The sequence below is a fragment of the Hibiscus syriacus genome, unplaced genomic scaffold, assembly GCF_006381635.1.
Source record: "Hibiscus syriacus cultivar Baekdansim isolate YM2019G1 unplaced genomic scaffold, ASM638163v2 tig00110505_pilon, whole genome shotgun sequence".
Lineage (NCBI taxonomy): Eukaryota > Viridiplantae > Streptophyta > Magnoliopsida > Malvales > Malvaceae > Hibiscus > Hibiscus syriacus.
Window position 1 is genome coordinate 1543471 of NW_024062765.1, and position 24109 is coordinate 1567579.

The 24109-nt window shown below is 38.4% G+C and overlaps 2 protein-coding genes across 3 annotated transcripts in view; one reads left to right on the forward strand and one right to left on the reverse strand.

Moving 5' to 3' along the window:
* Positions 1–3543, forward strand: LOC120129952 (serine carboxypeptidase-like 42). Of its 2 annotated transcripts, none has more exons than XM_039147335.1 (11): positions 1–119; positions 296–588; positions 1291–1398; positions 1513–1605; positions 1692–1784; positions 1880–1965; positions 2086–2364; positions 2495–2628; positions 2861–2953; positions 3045–3162; positions 3255–3543. In XM_039147335.1, exons 2-11 carry the CDS (start codon positions 342–344, stop codon positions 3420–3422), a joined length of 1419 nt encoding a protein of 472 aa, XP_039003266.1. In that variant the 5' UTR covers positions 1–119; positions 296–341; the 3' UTR covers positions 3423–3543. The 2 variants fall into 2 exon arrangements, with proteins under 2 accessions (XP_039003266.1, XP_039003265.1); XM_039147334.1 differs by having other exon boundaries at positions 5–115; positions 292–588.
* LOC120129983 (putative transcription elongation factor SPT5 homolog 1) overlaps positions 229–24109 on the reverse strand; it is a gene marked incomplete at its 5' end in the record, with an annotated part of 27831 nt that continues 3950 nt past the window's right edge. Inside the window, 12 exons of the mRNA XM_039147352.1 lie at positions 229–263; positions 3852–4101; positions 5069–5166; positions 5575–5718; positions 5800–5917; positions 6028–6133; positions 6913–6925; positions 7009–7122; positions 7228–7322; positions 7419–7467; positions 7548–7706; positions 7838–7931. Coding sequence (XP_039003283.1) covers positions 3862–4101; positions 5069–5166; positions 5575–5718; positions 5800–5917; positions 6028–6133; positions 6913–6925; positions 7009–7122; positions 7228–7322; positions 7419–7467; positions 7548–7706; positions 7838–7931 — 1230 coding nt within the window. The remainder of the gene's footprint in view (positions 264–3851; positions 4102–5068; positions 5167–5574; positions 5719–5799; positions 5918–6027; positions 6134–6912; positions 6926–7008; positions 7123–7227; positions 7323–7418; positions 7468–7547; positions 7707–7837; positions 7932–24109) is intronic.

The following is a 24109-nucleotide window of genomic DNA, read 5'->3' on the forward strand; positions in this document are numbered from 1 at the left end:
TTTATAGCAAGTTCCTATATTGAGCACAATTCAGATCTCTTTTCATTCATTAAAATCCATATATAATGATATCATAAGCTACCTTTTTTTAAAGCAAACCCAGAATTCACGTGCTACTTGTAAGTATATGCAACAGAATTATATGTTACTATATATACATGAAGGATAAAGATATTGTTTATGCTTATCATTATCATCATTGTAAATATATTTTCTGCACACGTTATTCATTTTTTACTGCTTTTTTTTTTTGGGGGGGGGAGTTGTGTGTTTCATGACTATATAAACTGCTCTAAGGTGTAATTCATCTGTGTGAAGGAAAAAAAATAAGGTATTTTGAGATGGGTAGGTGGAACGAGTTTGTTGGGGTTTTGTTGAGCATTGCATTGGTGGTGGTTGTGGTGGCAGTGGAAGGGTATCCGGCGGAGGATCTGGTGGTGAAATTGCCCGGTCAGCCGCGGGTTGGGTTTAAGCAATATGCTGGGTATGTTGATGTGGATGTAAATGCTGGGAGGAGCTTGTTTTATTACTTCGTTGAAGCTGATAAAGATCCTGACAAGAAGCCACTAACTCTCTGGCTCAATGGAGGTTTGCTTCCTTATTTTTCTCATTGTTTTCAAACTTTTGTTGCTTTGTCCGTTAAATTATGAGTTTTACTGTGAAATATGTTGCACTGCTGTCTGTTTTGACCCATGAGTACTTTCGTTCTTTGTTCTTTCACGGTATTCTAGCTGTTCTCTAACCTTTTTTTTCCCTTTGGGTTTGCTGTAGATGACTATTGTTGGTCTTCCTATTTACCTTTTCAAGATTCATTTTTCTTCTTCTCCCACTCGTTGTACTTTGGTTCCTTTTACCAATGCTTGGTATTATTAACTTATTTCTCGAAGAGTATATTTTGATATTTTCTTCCAATAGAAACCAACTGCATTAATACCTATGTCAACCGGATTTCTTCATTTGTCCCCCTAAAATACCAACATTTGATACCTATATTCCATGGATATTCAGAGTTCAGACATGGTATTAGAATATGATATTCCAAATATATGTATATGCTCGTATTCGCAGTGTCCTAATTCAGGGTGATAGAGCCTTCTTACTGCTACATTTTTCGTTCATGCTGAGGCTTATAAACCTCCAGAATTAAGAATTTATTCATGTTTAAAAGTGGTATTGAAAACTAGTTAAAATATATTGGGATTTGAGAGAGATTGATGGTATGTTGTGGTCCTGGAAATAGAGAGGTTCCTCTGTTGCCTGTTGCTATTCTTACCTTCAAATTCCATTTAGGGCCGGGGTGTTCCTCCGTTGGTGGGGGTGCTTTTACTGAACTCGGTCCATTTTATCCTCGAGGTGATGGCCGAAGCCTTCGGATAAACTCAATGTCATGGAATAAAGGTATAAAACATGTTCATTGCATTTAAATGAAATGAATTTCACTATCAGATTGTTAACAAATATATATATTGCCTCATTTTCCCCCTCACTTTCTTCACTTTCTTATCTTAATAGCATCAAACCTCCTGTTTGTTGAGTCCCCTGTTGGTGTAGGATGGTCTTACTCAAATACCTCTTCGGATTTAATTCGTGGGGATGCTTCCACTGGTATTTTGATTTCTTCAACTGATAGATATCGAAATTATTAATTTTGGAGAAAAATTGATCTGAACTCAATCTCTTGTTCTTGTCAGCCAGGGATATGCATATTTTCATGATGAATTGGTATGAGAAGTTCCCAGAACTTAAGTCCAGAGAACTGTTTCTTACTGGAGAAAGTTATGCAGGTAAGTTTTTGGCGAATTAATAATCACCTAATTTTTGTAAACAGACGGGGTTAACCAATACATGAACTCTAATGGTATTACACGTTTTCATACAGGGCATTACATACCACAGTTGGCTGAAGTTCTACTAGATCATAATGCATATTCAACTGGTTTTAAGTTTAACATCAAAGGAGTTGCCGTAAGAAAACTTGCACTACCCAATGTTCTTTGATAAGAAACAGAAAGGAACATGATATTGGGATCTTATGGTTCTTCTTGTGATTGGTCTAACATTGTTACTTGATTTCTTCATATTTAGATCGGGAATCCGCTTCTCAGACTTGACCGGGATGTTCCGGCGACATATGAATTCTTCTGGTCTCACGGGATGATTTCTGATGAAGTCGGGCTTACTATCATGAATGATTGCGATTTCAATGATTATACCTTTGAAAGTCCTCATAATGTATCCCAGTCCTGCAACAATGCCATAGCTGAAGCAAATAGCATCGTTGGTGATTACATAAACAGTTATGATGTCATTCTAGATGTTTGTTATCCATCTATTGTAGAACAAGAACTACGATTGCGGAAAATGGTAATACTTTTATTTCCCTTCCTTTTGGTAAAAAACAAGGCTGTAACTTCTTAAGAAGAGTTGCATGAACCAACTGAACTAAACCAAGATCATTCAACCGTGCAATGATTCATTTTCCTGATATATGCAGGCCACAAAGATGAGTGTTGGTGTGGATGTGTGTATGAGCCTTGAAAGGCGTTTCTACTTTAACCTCCCTAAGGTTCAGAAGGCACTTCATGCCAATCGCACCAAATTACCTTATCCTTGGAGCATGTGCAGTGAGTAAGCAGATCCAGCACTCTCTTCTATCTTTTGAAATAGTGACCTGCAAAATGGAAATGACTGACTGCATTCATTGTCTTAACTATGTTAGTTCTTTGTAAAATAAAACTAAGCCACAAACTTAAAAGAATCTTATTAATCTTATGGACTATGGTATCTAAAATCAGTGACACTGACATACTTAAAATTTTGCTTACTCCGTGATGACTCTTTTTTTTTCTGCACTGAACAGTCAATTAAGGTACAATGACACTGATGGTAACATAAACATCCTTCCTATTCTCAAAAGAATTATCCAAAATGGACTTCCTGTCTGGATATTTAGGTAAGACCCAGAAATTGTTACTTATTTGCCAACATATAGTCATATAATATATATATGTGTGTGTGTAATTGGTCAAAACTAACGATTGCAGTGGGGATCAAGACTCGGTTGTGCCACTGCTCGGCTCAAGAACACTGGTTCGTGAACTAGCTAATGATTTGAAGTTCAAGATTACAGTTCCGTATGGAGCTTGGTTTCACAAACACCAGGTTTTAATGCAATGTTAACACATCTAAAGCCAGTGCCACTGCTTTGAACGTTTGAAACCTTATTCATTTTCTTGAGTCTATTTTTTGGTTAGGTTGGAGGTTGGGTGACCGAATATGGCAATTTATTGACCTTTGCCACTGTGAGGGGGGCTGCACATATGGTACCATATGCACAACCATCAAGAGCCTTGCATCTATTCAGTTCATTCATACATGGCCGGCGACTGCCGAATAACACACATCCTCCCGTACAAGAATGAGAGAATACTGCAACCGAACGGCAACAGTCTGATAGAGTTGCAAGTTAATTAAAGCTTCAGAATTTGCTCATCTCCAAAAGGTAATAAGAGAATACGGGCGTCGTCACCAGAAGGAAAAGATAGCATAGAGTGTTTTTTTGGTGTATGGATTGTGGGAAAATAAAAGTTGGTTCATTGGTTTAAGATTTATAATTGAACTGCCTGCATCTGACATCTCTCTCAATCAAAGGAATATATAAAATAACTGAAATTTTAAGATGCCAGACCCCATTGCTTGAACCTTGCAATCAATTTTGAAAATTGAGAATCAAATAGTTCATCCCAACAAACAAGTTTTGAACATGTATCCATGCAGAAAGAAAAGGTGAGAGCTATTATGATATTAACAATTCCTCACAATAATAGTAATGTACAATTTTCTTTTCTTTTGGCATTTTGACTAGGGCAATTTGGCTAGTATAACCAAGTCCAAAATCTTGACATCAAGGCTGTCATCAATCCTTACAATCCCATCCGTTCCATCCACACCAATTAACTTACCAGTAACACCACGAAGTGAGCCACCCATGATTTTGATCTTGTCCGATTTCCTTGGTGGCACTATTTCCATCTCACTAGCCATCACAGTTATGGTATCCCCGTTGCCATGTGATCCAAGGGCCACCTTACATGACCCATCCTGTATTAAGGGACCAATTAATTTCCAGACACTCCTATTAGTCCTATATGCTTCACTATAGATAAGGTTTCAACAAGACTTGGTCCAATCATGATGTCTAAAGCCGACTGTTCATTTATGCAGGTAATATGTACAGAACACTAGAATATGCCAAGACAATGCTCCAGAAGATTATGACTCACAAGCACAAAATAAATACATGAACATGTTAAAACCGCATAAAATGAATATAAATGTTAAAAGTTTATATAAATTTGAAATACTTCGGAGAAAAAAAATAAAGTGAACACAACACACATAATTTCACTAAATTGAAACATCATGAATAATTATGCAACATATGAGATGGATTTAGATACAACACAACCAGGGACACATATGAGCAAACATTTTTTTTTTCAAAAAAAAAAAATAATCAATATGGAAAAATCATGCAAAAAATAAAAACGGAATTGAGATGTAATACAAGTAAAACATAAAAAATAATTAAAACCACTATGAAAAATAATATGAAAACGAAATGAATACATGAACGTGTCAAAATATACATAAAAGAATTAGTAATGTATCTACCCACAAAACATTATCGCATAACCAAACATATAATTTATAATTGCAAACCCAATAATACCCAGAAAATTAATGCTATAAGCTCTAGCCTAATGTCCCAGAAACCCCTAAAAGTTTATTGATACCAATGCTTAGGTGTCAATTAAAACATGGATTGAATTTGGGGACAAATTTTAAGATAGTTATACATGTTAGTAACACTGAATTGAAATGCGAGTATTTCACGAAGAAAATCAAAATATCTAATTTTTCACAGTGCTGAAGAACATAACAGAAGGGAATTATATATATATATATGTGTGTACGTGTGTGCGTGTGTGTTAGAAGCAAAAAGAAAATGGGAGAGATGTGTACGTGTGTGTGTGTGTTAGAAGCAAAAAGAAAATGGGAGAGATACCTGAAGCACCTCTTGGATAACTCCAAGAGTCTCATCTCCAGATTTGTGCACATTGACCAAAATATCAGGCATGAACCATGGTCCTTCATTGTCAGCACCTGCAAGCACCCGTGTTAAATTGGAGGGAAGTTCACAGTTTACTTTTTCTTTCTTAAAAGTTTCTGAACCACAATGCTGGAAATAAATCTACTTTAAGCACTCCAGAAAACCCCCATAAGTACTCGAGACTTCATTTAGTCAGTAATAATGAAAAACAGATGCACAAACAATTTGAAAAAAAAAATGCATTCCAGGGTTAACAAAAGAGAACTATAAAAAATATATTTAAGAGCTCTTCAAGATAAGTTCATCAACATTTGGCACCAAAACAGTTCAGATATAAAAAGAATTGATGAATTATACGAGAAATAAAATTAAATCCCATAAAACATCCACTAATGATAGTCAATGACCCAGATAAAAATTGTTAGTTGCTCCAAAAACAAGTGGGGAGACTGAAATAGTACCTATTACAGGAGACATAACATCAAGACCAACAGTTCCAGGTGTCATCAGCTGCCCTCCAGGTGTACCTGGAATATAGGATCCCGATTTTGGTGTCATAGGTTGCCCACTGGGAGTTGATGGCATATAAGGACTAGGAGCATTGGCTGAAACAAACATACAATATGAGAAGTAATAAAGAACACTAACGCATTCAAATAGAAAAAAATAGGCCAAAATATAATTACCATATGCCGAACTGCCATCCCTTGGTGTTCCAGCCTCACTGTAATTACCACCAGGAGTACTACCCCAACCTGAACCGGGAGTAGGTGCTTCATATGCCCTTGAAGGCGGACTTCCAGGCTGAAAGAAACAGCATTACAGTCATTTTACAAAGAAAGAACAAAGTTCTAATTAATTCAGTTAGAAAAATAGCCATATCTCATAGCACCAAACAGTGGAAGAAACCTAACCTGATACTGTGGACTGGTTCCCAAGAGGCAGATTTCCTTCTTCCCAATTAAGGATGGCAAACGGGCGGGTCGGGTGCGCATACCCCCTCCCCATCCCCATACCCACCTAATATTTTTCAATCCACCACCCGCCTACCACCCATGATGGGTATAAATTTTCAAATCCATACCCGCCCACGCGGGTACATTTTCAAATTCATCCCCACACCCACTACCTACTAGCGACATACCCATCTAGACCCGCCTGACAGCAAACTAATGGGATGTTGGAGTTGGTTCCCAGACAGTTCGTGATAGGGTAGCAACGCATGCTACAATTTGTCAGAGGAGTGGCTCTACGAATGTTATGGAGACAGATTGTAGGGAGCATGTAGTCGCAGAGCTGGATTGTTGAATTGCTTTAGATGTTAATGCTCATAGTGCGCCTAATATGGGTTTTGAGAGACTAAAGAACATGGAAACTGCTGCTTTTGATGTTAATGCATATAGTACGGCTAATTTGTGTTTGGATGGGCAACATGGGCTAAAGAACATGGAAAATGACGTGGTTAGTGGGATTATATGTTTAATCAAAGAGCCGAATATTTCCCTAATTAAAGACCAAATATCCTTAATATTTAGTTAAATTATATGTTATATATTATACAATATTAAAATTTATAAATTAGTCTCTAAAATTACACATAAATTTATAATGGTCCAAAATTTAATAGATATTTAGCTGGGCGGGCGGATGTGGGGCGGGTAATGTCTCAAACCCATTACCCGCTCACCACTCTCGACGGGTACCACTTTATAAATCCACACCCGCCCACTACCCGCTAAAATTATACCCATCCCCGCTCCAATTGGAGCGGATGCGGTGCGGAATCTACGAAACTGTACCCGTTTGCCATCCCTATTCCCAATTATCCCTATTTTTCAGTCTTCATAATAAACCAACCACCCGTTAATCAGGTATGAATTGAAACCGTTAAATACATGATGCACTAGATATATGGAATCGACAAATAAACCTGGGCGGACTCATTGGTGCATAAGGATTCCTTGCCCTGTCACGCATAGGTGTTCTCATGCCATCATGGATTGGTGTAGCTGCAGAGAACATAAAAGTAACACATTATTATTGATTTAGTAAATAACAATATTAGTGCGCAACGGAAGTATCCACACGAATTCATGAAGAAGAAGAAAAAACACCTCCGGGATCTCTCATAGGAGTCATGTATGGATGTAAAGGAGTTCGTGAAGGGTGCATAGGTGTCTCACTTCCCATACCATATCGAGATGTATCCCTAGTGAAAAAAAATTGTACAAAATCAGAGACATATATAACAAGAGATTTTTCATAGTACAAAAAATAAAAAGGATGTTAAGGAAATCATATTTACCGGTGGGGTGTTGAAATAACTACATTATCAGATACAAAATTGCGGTCAACTGCAGACACTAACAAGTTTTACAAGTTATAAGGATGCTAGACAAAGGAGAAAACATTTCAAACATTAATCTGAACTTGCCTGTAACAACCCTCATTTGAGACTCCAACTCAACTCGAACTGATTGACCTTTAATATCAACACGTCCACGATAACCCTTAAAAGGGCCCTGTCGAATTTTCACAGTAGTACCAATCAAAGCATCATGTCCTCCTCTACCACCTCGGTGTCTCCCACCAGCTGTTTTGAAGAGTCAGAAGTTAATAGCATCAAGGTTCAAATGAAACTTAATCACTTAACTAGAAAACTAATAATTCAGAGAAATCCAATCCAATAGCCATGTTTGTACAAGGATAACAAAATCGACAAACAATCAAACGGAGGCCCTCCCCTAGAAAATCTCCTTGGTGATGGTGGTACACGTGGTGGGGCCTTGAAGCTACCAAATCTCGATAAAGAATCGCCCTAAAAGAATGAATCAAGAGCACTAACCTCAATGAAATGATGAAAATTAAATATAAATTGTCGGAACCACCTTTCGGTCGGGTTCGGAATTGAGCTTCAACTTGGATTAAACAAATTGAAGTCACCACCGATCATTTATTTTAAACAAAATGGGTTGACCGAATACTTTATTTCTTACTTGGTCTGCGTCTTACCAGAAATATATCGAATTCGGGAGTCGGTTACAGTCAAGGAAGTGTTATCACTCTTGAATAGGGGTGTGCAAAATTACCCGACCCGGATCGAAAAAAACCGAGTAATTTTCTTTAAAAAATACCCGATTCCGGGTCAGATCCGGGTTAGGCCCGGGTCACAAAAATTGATTTTTCCGGGTACCCGGTTAAGTTTGGTGAAATTTCTATTGGCTTTTGCTTTGTGTTTAGTGAAATTTCATGGCTTGGGTCCAAATGGGTTTCTTTTAATTTGATTGAATTTATAAATATATCCAGTTTGTGTTAAATGGTATGAGATAGAGCTTTGCTGGTTTAAATTCTTTGCAAGTTTGAAGCTTTCCTGTTATCAATTTAACATATCTTGATGGTATTCCTTTACAGGTTTTGATGTTCATTTTTGGAAGAAAATCCTGGGGATGAAGCTAACAGGTGGGGTTTATTTTGTGTTTTTTCCCCTTTGACAATGATCCCATTTGCGTTCGGCCACAGTTAATCCTTACGATTATGATTTTGGAAGCTAGTGGAAAGCTAGATGATATCACTGTGATTCTAGCAATGCTGGGAATTTGGTTATTCCTATGAAGTATGAACTCTGTTCCAATATGCATCTGTTAGGTTTTTGTTTCAATTAGTTTCTGATGAAATTTTAGTGTTGTTTAATAATTTGTGTGTTTTTTTATTTAATAATTTGAAGGAAAAAATTCGGGTATTCGGGTACCCGACATACGGATACCCGCAAAATCCGGGTACCCAGAATATCAGGGTCGGGACACGGGCCGAGAAATCACTGACCCGGATTTGCACACCCCTACTCTTGAAATGCTCTTTCGGTACTACGTAATTTCCAGTTGTCTTAAATTAAGAAAATTATAATTTAAATTAAAAGGTAAAATATCGATCCAAGTTACTTACCTTTGATTAATTGAAATACCTTTAAAAGATAAAAATGTTAGATTCGTAGTGGAGTATAAAATTGAATTGAGATAACAAGTGCGCAAATAAAATAATAAACAGAACAAGAAAAAGAAAAAAATAGAACAAGTAAAAAAATAATAATAAAAACAAAATAAATAAAATGGTAAGAAACAAAGATAAAAGAAAAAAAATTAATAGAATAAAAAACACGAAAAAAATAAAAGAAATTAAAAAATAAAATAAAAATAATGTGTATATATATAATGTTAGGAGAAAAAATAAACGAAAGCAAAATAAAGAAAACAATAAATAAAGTAAAATAAGGGGAAGCTCCCACTATATTAATGCATCGAAGACAAAAAAAAGTAAAAAAGAGGGGACATGGAGGCTCGAAGAAAAAATGTGAGGAAGAAATTATTATATAATAATTATAATAACAATAAAAAATGAGAAAAATAAAAACAAAACCAACCTACGCAACGAAAATATAAAAATTTGGTAGAGACAAAACAAAGGAGGAGGGGGCTAGGAATTAAAAAGAAGAAAAGTGAGATAAAAATTTGTTAGATAATATACACACACACATATATATATATATATAGATAATACAATACTTAATATAAAAATAAATAAATAAATAAATAAAAACACTAAAAATATATATAACGTTGGTATTAGGATATTAGTGAAAAAATATAAATAAAATACGTGTATATATACATAATATAAAATATCTAAAAATATGAGAAAATATATATATATATATATATATATAATAAATAAGGAAAAAGTCCAAAAAAATATAAAAATAATATATATATATATATATATATATATATATATGATGTAATAAAAATGGTCAAAATAAAATAATTTAAAAAAATTAAAAGTATATATATATAACGATAGAATATAAAATAAAATAATAAAAAAAGAATAACCAAATGAAAATAATTAAAGACATATATATATACACGTAATAATAAGAATGAAAAATATCCATGTAATAAATAAATGACTAATATAAAAGAAAAACTAAAATTGGGGCCAAATTTGAAAGACAATTAACGTTGGTATTGCGCATTAGGGGACAAAATTAAAGGTTTTAAACATCAGAGGGTCCAAAAGAATAGTTTACCCCTTTTTAAAGACAAAACACGCAGAGCCTTACGTATTTGGGTCGGGTCGGGCGGTCTGATGGTTTTGGTATGAAACCAAAAAATTTCTTTTAACCTTCATTTGTAAGGTTTTCAGCTGAGAGCCCCTTCACTTTCTTTCTTCATCCTCTCGCCTGTTCATCAAGGATGAAGAACACAACCCGGTTTCCCATATTCCGGCACCGCGCCACCGTTCATCGATGGCAATCCTTGAAAAAGATTCGATTTTTAAAAGCTCTTTTCTTCTTTTATCCGAAAACCGAGTTCTTTTCCCCAAAATGGGCCTCGGGATTACTAGATCTGAAAAAATAGATCTCGACAACCTTTCCTGTTCATCAGCCAAAAAATGTTTTTTGGGTTTTCGAGTAAAAAAAACTCAAAAGCAAAACAACATACAAAGAAGAGAAATGAACAAACAAGGTAAAAAACTACCTTTTTTTATTTCTCTGATTTCGAATGTATACAAGCCTTTGTTTGCGCGTAATGTCTTATGGAATCGTGTGTTTCCTGTAAAAACAGTACCTATTTCGTGTATCCCCCTATTGTTCTAGTTACATGCATATTTATAAGTACAAAAGAAACCTATTTCTAGAGTTTGATTCCGAGTAAAACTCGGTTATTTGATGCTCCACGACTCTGACTCGTCATTTGGTTGGTTGTGAATGAGTCACTTTGACTCACGTTTGTTGCAGGCTGAGAAAACCGGCGGGGAACCTGGTTGTTGGGGAAGCAGCGTGCGGTGATGGGTCTTCGAAGGTTGGGGATGCGTGAGGAACGACACTGGAGCAAAGGGTTAAGAATGAAACCATATCTGACTCATATCGTGGACCGTTAGATCATATCTCGATCCAATGGTCGAGGCACTTGGCGGCTGGGGGTAGAAGATGTTTAGGGTTTTAGAAACCCTAATATGTTATTAGTCACGTGCTTGTTGGGTCTGGACTACTGAGCATTGCTGGGCCATGTAACGGGCTGTTTGGGGGGCCTGTGATATGTAAAATAAATATACGTGAATGTTTGTCCAACATGTGTAATAAATTATTATATAATATAATATATAATATAAGTATATTATATAATATCAAAGGATAAAATTTGGTGTCTTTAGCTGCCCTTCTTTGCTCATTATCTTGTAACGAAAATGGAGCAAAGATTACATGACACAAATTTTATCTATACCGAACATCCTCCGATATTGAGACTGATCTGGCGAAGTGACTCCCTCGCTGTGAGGTTGAGTTGAACTGGAGACTCGGATCGTGAAGGTGAAACTTCTCCTGAAGACATCGGTGTTGATGTGTCACAGATGACTCTTTCGTCGTGAAGTTAGGTCAATCTGTTTGTGAAGTTGGAATTGTATGGCCCATTCGTCATGAAGTTGAGCCTAGGAATTGGATATCCTTTGTCGTGAAGTTGAAATCCAATGTAAGTTGCGTTGTTTCGAGGCCAATATCCTTCGTCGTGAAGTTGAAATTGACTCTGAAACTGGAAAGTTTATTGACAGACACTCCTCCTTTGAGTTGAATATCATTCGTCGTGAAGTTGAAATCCAATATGGAGATAGATGCTGCTTGTGTGCACGATTCCCTTCGTCGTGAAGTTAAAACCGCGGGTGGCCCCTTCGTCGTGAAGTTGAGCCTGAGAATTGGATATCCTTCGTTGTGAAGTTGAAATCCAAGTATTGTTCCGAGTCCAATAGCCTCCGCCGTAAAGTTGAAATTGGTTCTGGAACTGGGAAATTGTTTATTGACAGTCAGCCGCCCCTTCGTTGTGAAGTTGGGCTTGTGCTGTCTTGAGTCTAATATCTTTCGTTGTGAAGTTGAAATTGACTCTGAATGAAATTGAAAAGTTATTTGTTGACAATCAGCCGCCCCTTCGTCGTGAAGTTGAGCTTGTGTTATCTTGGGTCCAATATCATTCACTGTGAAGTTGAAATTGGTTCTGAAATTGGTTCTAAAATTAGGAAGCCCCTTCGTCGTGAAGTTAAGCCCCGAATGGCACAATATCCTCTATCGTGGAGTTGAAATCGTGGATGTGTGGGTACGATATCCTCCGTCATGGAGTTGAAATCGCAGATAGCCCCTTCTTCGTGAAGTTGAGCCTTGATTTGAATATCCTTTGTCGTGAAGTTAAAATCCAAGTATTGTATGTTGCGGGTGGACACAATTCCCTTCGTTGTGAAGTTGAAACTATGGATGACCCTTTTATTTTGAAGCTTGGCTTCGAGCTAGATATCTTTCGTCGTGAAGTTGAAATCTACTCTCGAACAAATTGTGTCACTTCGAGTTCAATATCCTTCGCTGCGAAGTTGAAATTGACTCTAGCTAAAACCTGAAAAAAGTTATGCATATATATGATGCTATGAATGCAATGCCCTTTGGTGTGCCTAAAATGCATATGCAACATATGTTATCTTGGGGCTCTGGAGAGAAATCTCGATCTCCGGTTGCTTGTATGGAATCTTGATTTTGGAATCTTGAAGTTCTGATCCCTGGTCTTGAATTCTTCAAATGTTGAAATCTGATGTGTATATTTTGTTTTTTTGATCCTTGATATGGGAAATACTTCTCGACCATCTTAAGTATGTGCATGAGCCTTGATTGGCTTCCGGGTACATGTAATTTTCAATGAATCTTTGTACAGTAATATGCGATTATCTTTTGCATAAGTAGATAAATCATTGAGTTTAAGTTCAATCCAAGATGCTCAAAAGGAATCTATTTAGAGAAAAAGATTGTTTTTATTCATAAGGGATATAATACATGACAAACATTTTGAACAGTGAATACATGATGAAGTGTGTATGAATGTCTTAGATCTCATTAATGTGGGCACTTCTGAGCTGAAAAACCGTTAAGTGACTTTGAACACAGCCTTTGCCAAGGGATCTTTGAAAATGCGACATGTTCTGGAGAGTGCAACCCTTCTCTGACTTATTGAGTTTGTAGAAGATTTAGATGCCGGGATGTTTCCATTGTCAATATCCAAATCGCCCTTTTCGGGTTTTCAACTTGGACCCATAATTAGTTGCAAGACGCCCTTTGCGGGTTTTCATCTTGAACCCACCCTTTTTTGTTCTTTTTCTCTTTTTTTCCTTTTTTCAATTTAGGGCGCCCTTTCGGGTTTTCACCCTAAACATTTTTTCTCTTTTTTGTTTTATATTTTTTTTATTTTTTTCGACTTAAGACGCCCTTTCGGGTTTTCATCCTAAGCGAAGTACTTTTTGACTGCATCCGAGTTGATGGGATGTGGCAGTTCAGGTCCGTGCATTTCAGCCAGGACAAGGGCTCCTCCGGAGAAGACCTTTTTCACTACATAAGGTCCTTCCCAATTTGGTGTCCATTTTCCTCGGAAATCTTTATGGGCTGGCCAAATTCTTTTTAGCACCAGATCTCCTTCGCGGAATATTCTTGGGCGCACCTTTTTGTCATGTGCTCAGATAATTCGTTTCTGATAGATTTGACCATGATGAATGGCTTTAAGTCTCTTTTCATCTATCAAATTAAGCTGATCATATCTGGATTATACCCATTATGCATCTTCCAGTTTGACTTCTGTCAAGACCCGGAGTGACATAATCTCTACTTCAATGGGCATCACTGCTTCCATTCCATAAGCTAGTGAAAATGGAGTTGCCCCAGTCGAGGTTCGTACCGAGGTTCGATAAGCGAACAAAGCAAAAGGTAACTTCTCATGCCATTATTTGTAAGTTTCAGTCGTTTTCTCTATTATCTTCTTAATGTTTTTATTTTCTGCTTCTACTGCTCCGTTCATATTTGGTCTGTAAGCAGTGGAATTGTGATGTTTTATGTTGAACTGTTCACAAGCAACATTCATCATTTTGTTGTTCAAGTTTGTAGCATTATCAGTGATGATCCTTTCAGGTAGACCATACCGACATATAATCTATTTCTTCAGAAACTTACAAATAGTGGACTGAGTGACACTGGCATATGATGCAACCTCTACCCATTTCGTGAAATAGTCAATCGCTATGAGAATGAAACAGTGACCATTTGAAGCCTTTGGATGGATTTGCCCGATAACGTCCATGCCCCACACAGAGAATGACCAGGGCGACGTCATTACATGGAGTGGATAAGGTGGAACATTGATTTTATCTCCGTAAATCTGACATTTATGACATCTTCTAGCATAATTGATGCAATCACTTTCCAGTGTGGACCAAAAATATACGCATCTCATTATTTGTCTTGACATCATATGTCCATTTACATGTGCTCCACAAACTCCATCATGTACTTCTTCCACTATCATTTTTACCTCTTCAGCATCGACACACCTTAACAGGACTTGATTATGACTTTTCTTGTATAAAACCTCTCCGTCAAGGACGTATCCAGCTGCCATCCTTCTAAGGGTTCTCTTATCGGTTTCGGTGGCTTCTTCTAGATAACTTCGATGCTTGATATACTGCAGAATGTCGTAGTACCAAGGCTTAGTGTCTTTCACTTTTTCAATTTGGTAACAATGAGCCGGGTACTCATACGACTGCATCTTAATTGGCATCATTTCATACTCCCCGCCAGCCTTGAATGCGGCTACCAAGGTAGCTAAAGCGTCAGCCATTTGGTTGTCTTCCCTAGGCACGTAGTGGAAGGTGACTTCATCGAATTCTTCGAGCAGATCCAGTATTAGTCTCTGGTATTCCATCAACTTTGTATCATTGGTTTCCCATTCTCTGCAGAGCTGATAGATTACTAAGGTTGAATCTCCATACACCTGCAAAGTCTTTATATCTTTCCCCAGTGTAGCCCGAATTTCCAAGATACAGGCTTCATATTCTACCATGTTATTGGTGCAATCGAAGTTCAGTCTGCTGGTAAATGGGTAGTGATTCCCTTTTGGAGAGATCATAATTGCCCCGATACTATGTCCTAATGCATTTGATGCACCATCGAAATGCATTCTCCAGGAACTGTCCGTTGAAGTGCTTGCTTCTTCTAAGAATATAGCCATCAGGTCCTCATCTGGAAAATCAAAGTCCAATGGCTCGTAATTTTCATCCGTTCTACTAGCCAGGAACTCCGATATGACACTTCCTTTGATTCTTTTTGGCTCACGTACTCGATGTCAAACTCAGACAAGAGCATATGCCATCGGGCTAACCTTCCATATAGAGCAGGTACACCCATCATGTACTTCAGGGGATCTAACTTGGAAATCAGCTAAGTAGTGTGGTACAATATGTATTGTCGGAGTCTTTTTGTGGCCCAGACTAAAGCACAACAAACCTTCTTGATAGGAGGATATTTGACCTCGCAATCAGTGAACTTCTTGCTTAAATAGTAGATGACTCTTTCCTTCTTCCCGGATTCATCATGTTGACCTAGGACACACCTCATGGAGTTCTCAAATATGGAGAGATACAAGAAAAGAGGTTTTCCCGGGATAGGGGACATCAGGATAGGAGAGTGAGACAAATACTCCTTTACTTTCTCGAATGTAATCTGACAGTTTTCATCCCATGCTCCTGGATTGTTCTTTCAGAGAAGAAGGAAGATTGAGTCACATTTGTCGGTTAACTGAGATATGAACCGTGCTATATAGTTCAATCTTCCTAGAAAACCTTCATAGTAAACTTTGAATAGCTTTAACTTTATCGGGATCAACCTCGATGCCTTTTCTGCTGACCACGAAGCCTAATAGTTTTTCGGATATTACCCCGAAGGCGCACTTGCTAGGGTTCAATCTTAGTTGGAACTTCCTCAACCTCTGGAAGAGTTTTCTCAAGTTCTCGACATATTCATTTTCGGTTTGTGCCTTGATATCATGTTGTCGACATAAACCTCAATTTCTTTGTGCATCATATCGTGGAACAGGGTGACCATAGCTCTCTGATATGTTACCCCAGCATTCTTCAACGCGAAGGGCATCACATTGTAGCAGAAGGTTCCCCATAGTATGACGAACGTGGTTTTCTCCATCTCTTCAAGGTGCATCTTGATCTGGTTATATCCCGAAAATCCATCCATGAATGAGAAGAAAGCATTCACGGCTGTATTTTCTACCAACGTGTCAATGTGAGGCAGAGGAAAATTATCTTTAGGGCTCACCTTCTTAAGATCCCGGTAATCGACGTACATGCGGACCTTCCCGTCTTTCTTCGGTACTGGCACTATGTTGGCCACCCACTCTGGATACTTGGCCACTTGAAGGAAACCGACATAGAATTACTTCTTGACTTCTTTTTTAATTTTAAGGAGCATCTCAGGTCGCATCCTTCTCAGTTTCTATTGCACGGGTTTGCACTCTGGCTTAATTGGCAGTTTATAAATACCATATTTGTGTCTAGTCCCGGCATGTCTTGATATGACCAAACGAACACATCTCTGTACTCCTGAAGTAAGATTATCAGGTTTTGTCTTGCTTCAACTGAGAGAGTTGTGCCGATTTTAACCTCTTTTCTGTCATCTTCAGTGCCCAGATTCAAGATTTTGACTGCCTCCTCATGTGGTAGTATTTTCTTCTCTTTTCTTTATACCATTCTTAACAATTTGGTAGGCAAGTTACACTCTTCTTCAGTGTCGCATTCATCAAATTCCCCGAGACAAATGGCCGATTCAAAATCCACTTTCGGATCAGGATCATCAGTGCCTACATTATCGTTATCTGGGGTCCTGAAGGAACAAAGAAAATATGTGCGTGTGAGAGGAAATATACCACACGGAATAGTCAAGAATCAAATTCGAAAAAATGGAAATGAAGTGCTGAAATGTAGAAAATAGGCAATTAATCCAAAAAGAAATAAAATTTGTTTGCCATGGACATAGGAAAAAATGCATCTTGTATTGAAATTAAACCAAATGTTTATTCACCCTTACAAAAGATCACCTATTGCCCCGGGTATAGACAAATAAGGATAGTTTGAATATTACTCTGAAAGGTTCTTGTAAACCACAGGTAGTTCTTCCATCGACCAACTGCTAGGCACGAACCCAGGTGGCAGGGGGCATATCCCGGATCTGTCTTCGTTGTCAACATCTGCTGTGGTCACGACATTGATGCTTAGATCTTCCAGAGCCACTTCTAATTCAGATGTGGTGGTTTCAAACACATAACCACCTGACTTGAATGTTTTGTAAAGAGGCGGGAATGTCATAGGCTCCCGTTGAAGTTCACCTCCAGTCAACCTGGCAAGTCTTCTTTCTCGGTTCTTCTGGACTTCCCTCCTCTTTTCATGGTAACTGGGCTGAAAATCGAGCCCAAACTGATCTAACTTCAAAATAGGAAGGGCTGGATTGATCCTTCCTTGTAGCAACTTCCCAAATCCTCTTCCGGTCTTGGCGCCTCGTCCCAAGGTTTGCTTGATTTCTATCTTAGTGCAATGGGAGAGTCGGGGTTTAAGAATCCTTCTTTCTTCTGCCATGAATGTGGCATTCACAAATTCTAAGGAGCGGAATGAGCACTCCACCACTTCCTCATCTACTTCGATTTATGGGGCCTCCGTGGTCACACTTGTCATGATATCTTCCTCAGCATTAATAATTACTGGTCTCATCAATAACAAATTTAACTTTTTAGTGCAGTGTGGAGGGTACTGTACCTGCTTGATGAATCCATGGCCTTCCCAAAAGACAGCTATAGGATGGCATGATATCCATCACAAGGAACTCAACATCATAGGTGGCTGGTCCGATGGTCAAAGGTATCTCGATCTTACCGACTACCTCTCGTTTGGTCCCGTCAAATGCTCAGACCACGTTCTGACAAGCTCTCATATGAGAGGTATCTATTGGCAGCCTCTTCAATGTCACCAAAGGCATCACGTTCAGGGCTGAGTCATCGTCAATCAATACGCTCGGTAAAGCGTGCCCCTTGCAATACGTAGTAATATGCAGTGCCTTTGTTCGGCCTCTTCCTCTGGATGGAATCTCATAATCTAAAAATGAGATGAGATTATCAGCTTGAATATTGTTCACCAGTCGATCTATCTTGCTGATTGGTATGTCTTGTGGCACGAACGTTTGATTAAGGACCTTCAACAGTGCTTCTCGGTGTGCCTCTGAGTTTAAAATAGTGCTTGCATTGAAGTACGCGTAGGTAAGCTGTGGAGCTATTATACAATGTTGTACTCGCTGTGCTTCAAGATTTTGAGGAACTCTTTAGCTTCTTCCTCCTTTATAGGTTCATTGACAACTAGCACATCTTCTTTGAATGGCTCAAGTGGTCTTTGCCCCACTTTGCTATCACATCCTTTGGAAGCACTCACCTGGCATTCGTACTTCCATGGCACTTGCCGATTGTCCTTGCATTGAAAAGGCCGAGGTGCTGTGATCACCACCTTAGCTGGTGTTGTTGTTGTCATCTTTGCCTTAAGGGTAATTATCAAAGGACTACCCCTGCCGTACTTTTTGTCAGATGATTCTCTGGTAGCGCAAACATCTGCTTCCAAAGAATCTTAAATTTCCTCATAAAACTCCAGCTCTTTCCGGTCCATCATGAGTTGGACTATCGATCTGAATTCTGGTCACTCTTGCACCTTATGCCCCTATTCGTTGTGGTAATAACAATGGTTACCATCTTCAATCTTTGTTTCACGTGAACGGGGTGTAAGAAGCCCCGCCTTTACTATTTGGCTCCATACCCAAGCCAAAGGAGCTTTAACTTCCGAAACACAAGTTTTGATTTTCTTACCGTTCTCGGTGGTGATTGCATTGATCTTTGCCTCCGGATGATTAGACAAGGGATTTTGAGTGACGTTCAGTGCTCCGGAGTTGAAATGGATCCAATTCTTGTTCCGCATTCATTGTACAAGCCTCTTGAATATGAGACAGTTTTCAATTGAATGCCCCTGCACACCTCCATGATATTCATAGTGAGTGTTCTCGTCAAACCATTTCGGATAGGGGGCTTTATCGGATCCATCAGATATGGTGACACCGCATGAGTGTCGAAGAGTTGTTGATATAACTCTTTATATGTAATGAGAATGGGATCGAACTATTCTCTCTCCCTTTCTCTTCTTGATTCTTTATGAGTTTGGTTAGAAGTACCGGATGGTACAACTGATGTTGTTTTTGAATTTGAGATCATAACACCTTTGCTAGCGTTATAGGTGTTGACATTGTTGATCTCGCGGTGCTTGTTTTTCATGGGAAGCTTTCTACTGGAGTCACCTCCCTCAATCTTTCATTGCTTTATGGCCAGTTCAACCATCTCACTAGCTATAACCAGATCTGAGAAATTTCCCAATGTGATTTCCACCAGGTGCCCGAAGTAAGGTGTCTTCAGGGTTTGTACAAATAGCTTTCTAGTTTCCTTTTCATCTAGGGGTGGATGAACTTGCACATATAAGTCCCTCCATCTCTATGCGTATTATCGGAAACTTTCGTTATGCTTCTTTTCCAGGCTCTGTAGCATAACTCGGTCTGGTCTCATATCATTGATATGTTTGTACGGCTCTAAGAAAGACTTGGCTAAGTCTTTCCATGTCTGGATATGAGTTTGACTAAGCTGGTTGTACCATCGGATAGCTGAACCGGACAAGCTCTTCTGAAAGCAGTGGATCAAGAGTTGGTTATTTCCCCCGTACCCTATCATCTTCCGATAGAACATAGTGATATGGGCCGAAGGGCAGCTGTTCCCGTCGAACTTTTCAAACTTCGGGACCTTAAACTTTGGTGGAATCACCAAATCTGGGACTAGGCTCAGCTCTATTGCATCCACTCCATAATAATCATGGTCTCCTTGGACCATATTCATCTGATCTTCTAGCATTCTGATTTTTTCTTCAATCTTTTTTGCCTTATCCTCCTCATCGAAATCCGAGATATTATAATCATCTGGATGATTGTCAGGACCGGTTGTGGAAGTTTGTAAATTTGCAACAGCTTTTTCTTTGGACTCCATGGTACTTTGACTGTTCTGAGCCATTTTATTCTCCAATTCTTTCTGCAGTTTTGCCATGTTCTCTTCGATCTTCTCCATTCTGGCCTCCATTTGTCTCTTTTTTGTTCGAGTATTGTGCAGGTGATGCGTATCTAATGCTTGTGGTGGTAAGCTTGGTGTCTGAGACATGTTCTATTAGTTAATACAAATGTAAAAACATGGAAAATATAAAATAAAAAAATGCAAAGTATGCAATGTATGATGTATGCAATTTGGAGGTATTGATCCAGAAAAGTGTTCATTATTATAAATAATCCTTATTCAGACAAAAATGTTTTATCATTTAAGAGACATAAAAACAAATTAAAGGTACATTCAGACTAAATCCTCTAGATCCCTAACAGCTTCTAGTAGGTTGACAAGTCTTCTGCCTTCATCTGTCACTGGTTGAGTGCCTTGTCGAACCACACATGCTTCCCTTGCCAGGCTGTGAAGATGACGGGCCGCCTTCTGTACTTGATCCAGGAAATCCCGGATGGTTGCATCTCTGGCCCTTACCCTTCGTTGTGCTTGCTCCCAACGAAAACGCCACTGTAAACCTCCATCGAAGGGCACTATCTGAAGCTCGTTCGCTTGCCTCTTGAACCCATCTACAATAGCTTCTAACTCAGCTATTTTCTTGTTATATTTCTCATGTTGTTTCTCTAAGTTAGCCACCCAGATTCTCAAGTGTTGGTTCTGATGTTGACTGTCTGCCAAGCGCCTTTGAGCAGTCTTCAGCTGTTCCTTCCAAGCTCTTTCATCATGCCCCTCGAACTTCCTTTTCAGAATGTAAGCTTCGTCTTTCCAGTATTCAAAGGTTACTTTTAACTTGGAGTTATCATTGACTTTATCTTGATACCCCTTTCTCAAATCTTCGAGCTCAAAACAGACTCTTTTCTGTTCTCTTTCCAGTTTGTCTGCTCTGTCTTTCTGAGAGTCGGCATCTAGCTTCCATTGATAACGTTCAGCTTCAAGTTCCTTAATCCTCTACTTCAGCTCGTTATTCACAGCTTCAAATTCTGCCTTGGCTATCTCAAGTCCAGAAGGGACAGACCTGAGATGTTCCTCCATAGTGTGGGTGTCTTCACAGTCTGGTACCGGGACATTATCATTCTTTCTCAATCTTCTCCACTCCTCATAATCCGGAGTAAGTATGTCTCTGGCAGCTACAACATTCATCCGGAATACTTTCTTCCATGAATCGGCTGCTTCCTTAATCATTTTCTTATAGTTGTCACCGTGATACACAAACTCTAATCTAGCTATTCCGCTTGTTGCTTGGATAAACTGATGTGCCCCATACTGTCTAAGTGCTAACAACGGAGCATACCCAACTGTACCCCAAAGTCCGAGTAAGGTCATAGTATTAGAATCCCCACACCGGAAAAGAACGTCACCGAGGAACAACCAGGGGGCTCTCTAGGTAATGTCCCGATCCTAAAGATGTGTAAAGACTTTCATTCTTTTTTCCTTTGTAACGCCTTCATGCCACTTCATAGTGATGAACTCTCCCAAAGGTGAATAGGTGGTCCTAAATCGGCGGTAAGCAACCCCGTTAGTCTTCTAGAAGTGGCTGTGAATCCAGACTTGAAGAAGCTGAACACAGCCAACGAACCTGCCTCCACCAGCTCTTCTGTAATGATTAAGAGACTAAAAGGTCTCGGCTAAGATGGCCGGTGCTGGGTTGACTCGCCTTGGAAGTTGCTCAAATAGTTCTACCACGACTGGCGTCGATGCACCCCAAAGTCTTCGAAAAGATAACCAAACCGTACAGACCTAGTGCAAAATGGTATATAGTTTTCCATTCATTAGGGTGGTTCTTCATTAGTTACCTTATGTGAATCCACTCGATTCTTTCCCCGTTACCTTATTGTCGGAGTCGATCAGTCACCCATTTTTCATCAACCCCTGCAATCTTAGCCAGTCCGTTCTTGAAAGGCTGACACTTGATGTGTTTGATATATGCCCTCTCTAGTCTGATGCTTTCGCAGTGTATTAGGGTAGTATACTCTTTGATAGTGGGCACCATGTCCTCCCGGTTAAAGGTGAAGCAACTATATCCTGGGTTCTAGAATTGAATTAATGCTCGAAGCAGGGACTCATCAGTCTTGACATGGAGTAAGAGGGCAATATCACCATATCGTTGGCTGAACTTCTGCTTTCTGTCATTCTTCCAACTGTCCAAAATGTTTCGCAGCTCTTGGACATCGTTCTGTTTCAGGCTGACAGAGGCGTAACTAACCATCTCTGACACATAGTTCCCCTGAAGACTGTCTCCCTTCTCTTTCTGAGTCTTTTCGGACCATAGTCGTGCCTCGACGTTTTTAATCTCTTGTATTACAACACCTTTGTCCATTAATTTGGATTATTTTGTGTTTAACAAACACTTTTTAGGGATCAATAGCCTCTTGTTATGATACAAATGCTAGAAAACAAACACAAAGGCAAAAAAAGTTAGTAAAATAAAAATAAATAAATAAAAAATGACAAAGGAAAAAAACCATAAAAAAAATGGTTAGGGTAAAAATATCCTAGGTTTTGGAACGTGGTTTTGAGGTAGGCTCTAATTTTCTATGGTCTCCCGGTTTAGGTTCTAAAAATGGTACCCGAGTTCTTCTTGCCGGTGCCCCCTTGGGCTTGCCAGACCCTTTGTCTTAAACGCATCATAGGCTTGCGTGGACTAAGTTAAACTCAAGAGGACACATTCCCTTATGCCCGCACGGTGAATAAATTCACACGAAGACATAAGGTATATGAATCCCGAAGGCTACTTGCTAGGCCCGCACGGTGAATAAATTCACACGAAGGCGCCGATTTTACCCCTCACTTAAAATAGGGTTTAGAGCTCGGGTATAGAGCCTTAGAGGAAAAAACGAATTTGGAAGGCTGAAATCATTAGAAAACGGTTAGTACAACTATTTATTTGAAAAATATAATCAAAAGTAAGCAATAAGGATCGAAATGTTACCTTAAAATTTAAACTTACCATTTTCGTTAAAAAGACAACTGGAAATTACCTTAGCCTGACTCACTTACCTGTGTCCTCAGTGGAGTCGCCAAGCTGTCAGAATCGCTTTTCGGTCGGGCCCGGAATTGGGCTTCGAATTGGATTAAATGAATTGGAGTCACAATCGATCATTTATTTTAAACAAAATGGGTTGACTGAATACCTTATTTCTTATATGGTATGCGTCTTACCAGAAATATGTCAGATTCGGGAGTCGGTTACAGTCAAGGAAGGGTTAGCACTCTTGAACTGCCATTTCGGTACTACGTAATTTCCAGTTGTCTTAAATTAAGAAAATTGTAATTTAAATTAAAAGGTAAAATATCGATCCAAGTTACTTACCTTTGATTAATTGAAATACCTTTAAAATATAAAAATTTTTAGATTCGTTGTGGAGTATAAAATCAAATTGATATAACAAGTGCGCAAATAAAATAATAAAAAAAACAAGAAAAAGAAAAAAATAGAACAAGTAAAAAAATAATAATAAAAACAAAATAAATAAAATGGTAAGAAACAAAGATAAAGGAGAAAAAAATTAATGGAATAAAAAACACGAAAAAAAGTAAAAGAAATTAGAAAATGAATAAAAATAATGTGTGTATATATAATGTTAGGGGGAAAAATAAACGAAAGCAAAATAAAGAAAACAATAAAGAAAGCAAAATAAGGGGAAACCCCCACTATATTAATGCACCAAAGATAAAAAATAAAATAAAAATTAAAGTAAAAAAGAGGGGACATGGGGGGCCTAGGAAGAAAAAAATGTGAGGAAGAAATTATATATAATAATTATAATAACAATAAAGAAGGAGAAAAGTAAAATCAAAACCTACCTACGCACCGAAAATATGAAAATTAGGTGGAGACAAAAAAAAGGAGGGGGCTAGGAATTAAAAAGAAGAAAAATGAGATAAAAATTTGATAGATAATATACATATATATATATATATACACACACACGTAATAATAAGAATGAAAAATATCCATGTA

Excerpts from the sequence above, each read along its gene's own strand:
- LOC120129952 (XM_039147335.1), top strand. The coding sequence starts at position 342 with ATGGGTAGGTGGAACGAGTTTGTTGGGGTTTTGTTGAGCATTGCATTG. Across the intron at positions 589-1,290 it reads AACTCTCTGGCTCAATGGAG|GGCCGGGGTGTTCCTCCGTT; the intron begins GTTTGCTTCCTT and ends AATTCCATTTAG. Across the intron at positions 3,163-3,254 it reads CTTGGTTTCACAAACACCAG|GTTGGAGGTTGGGTGACCGA; the intron begins GTTTTAATGCAA and ends TTTTTTGGTTAG.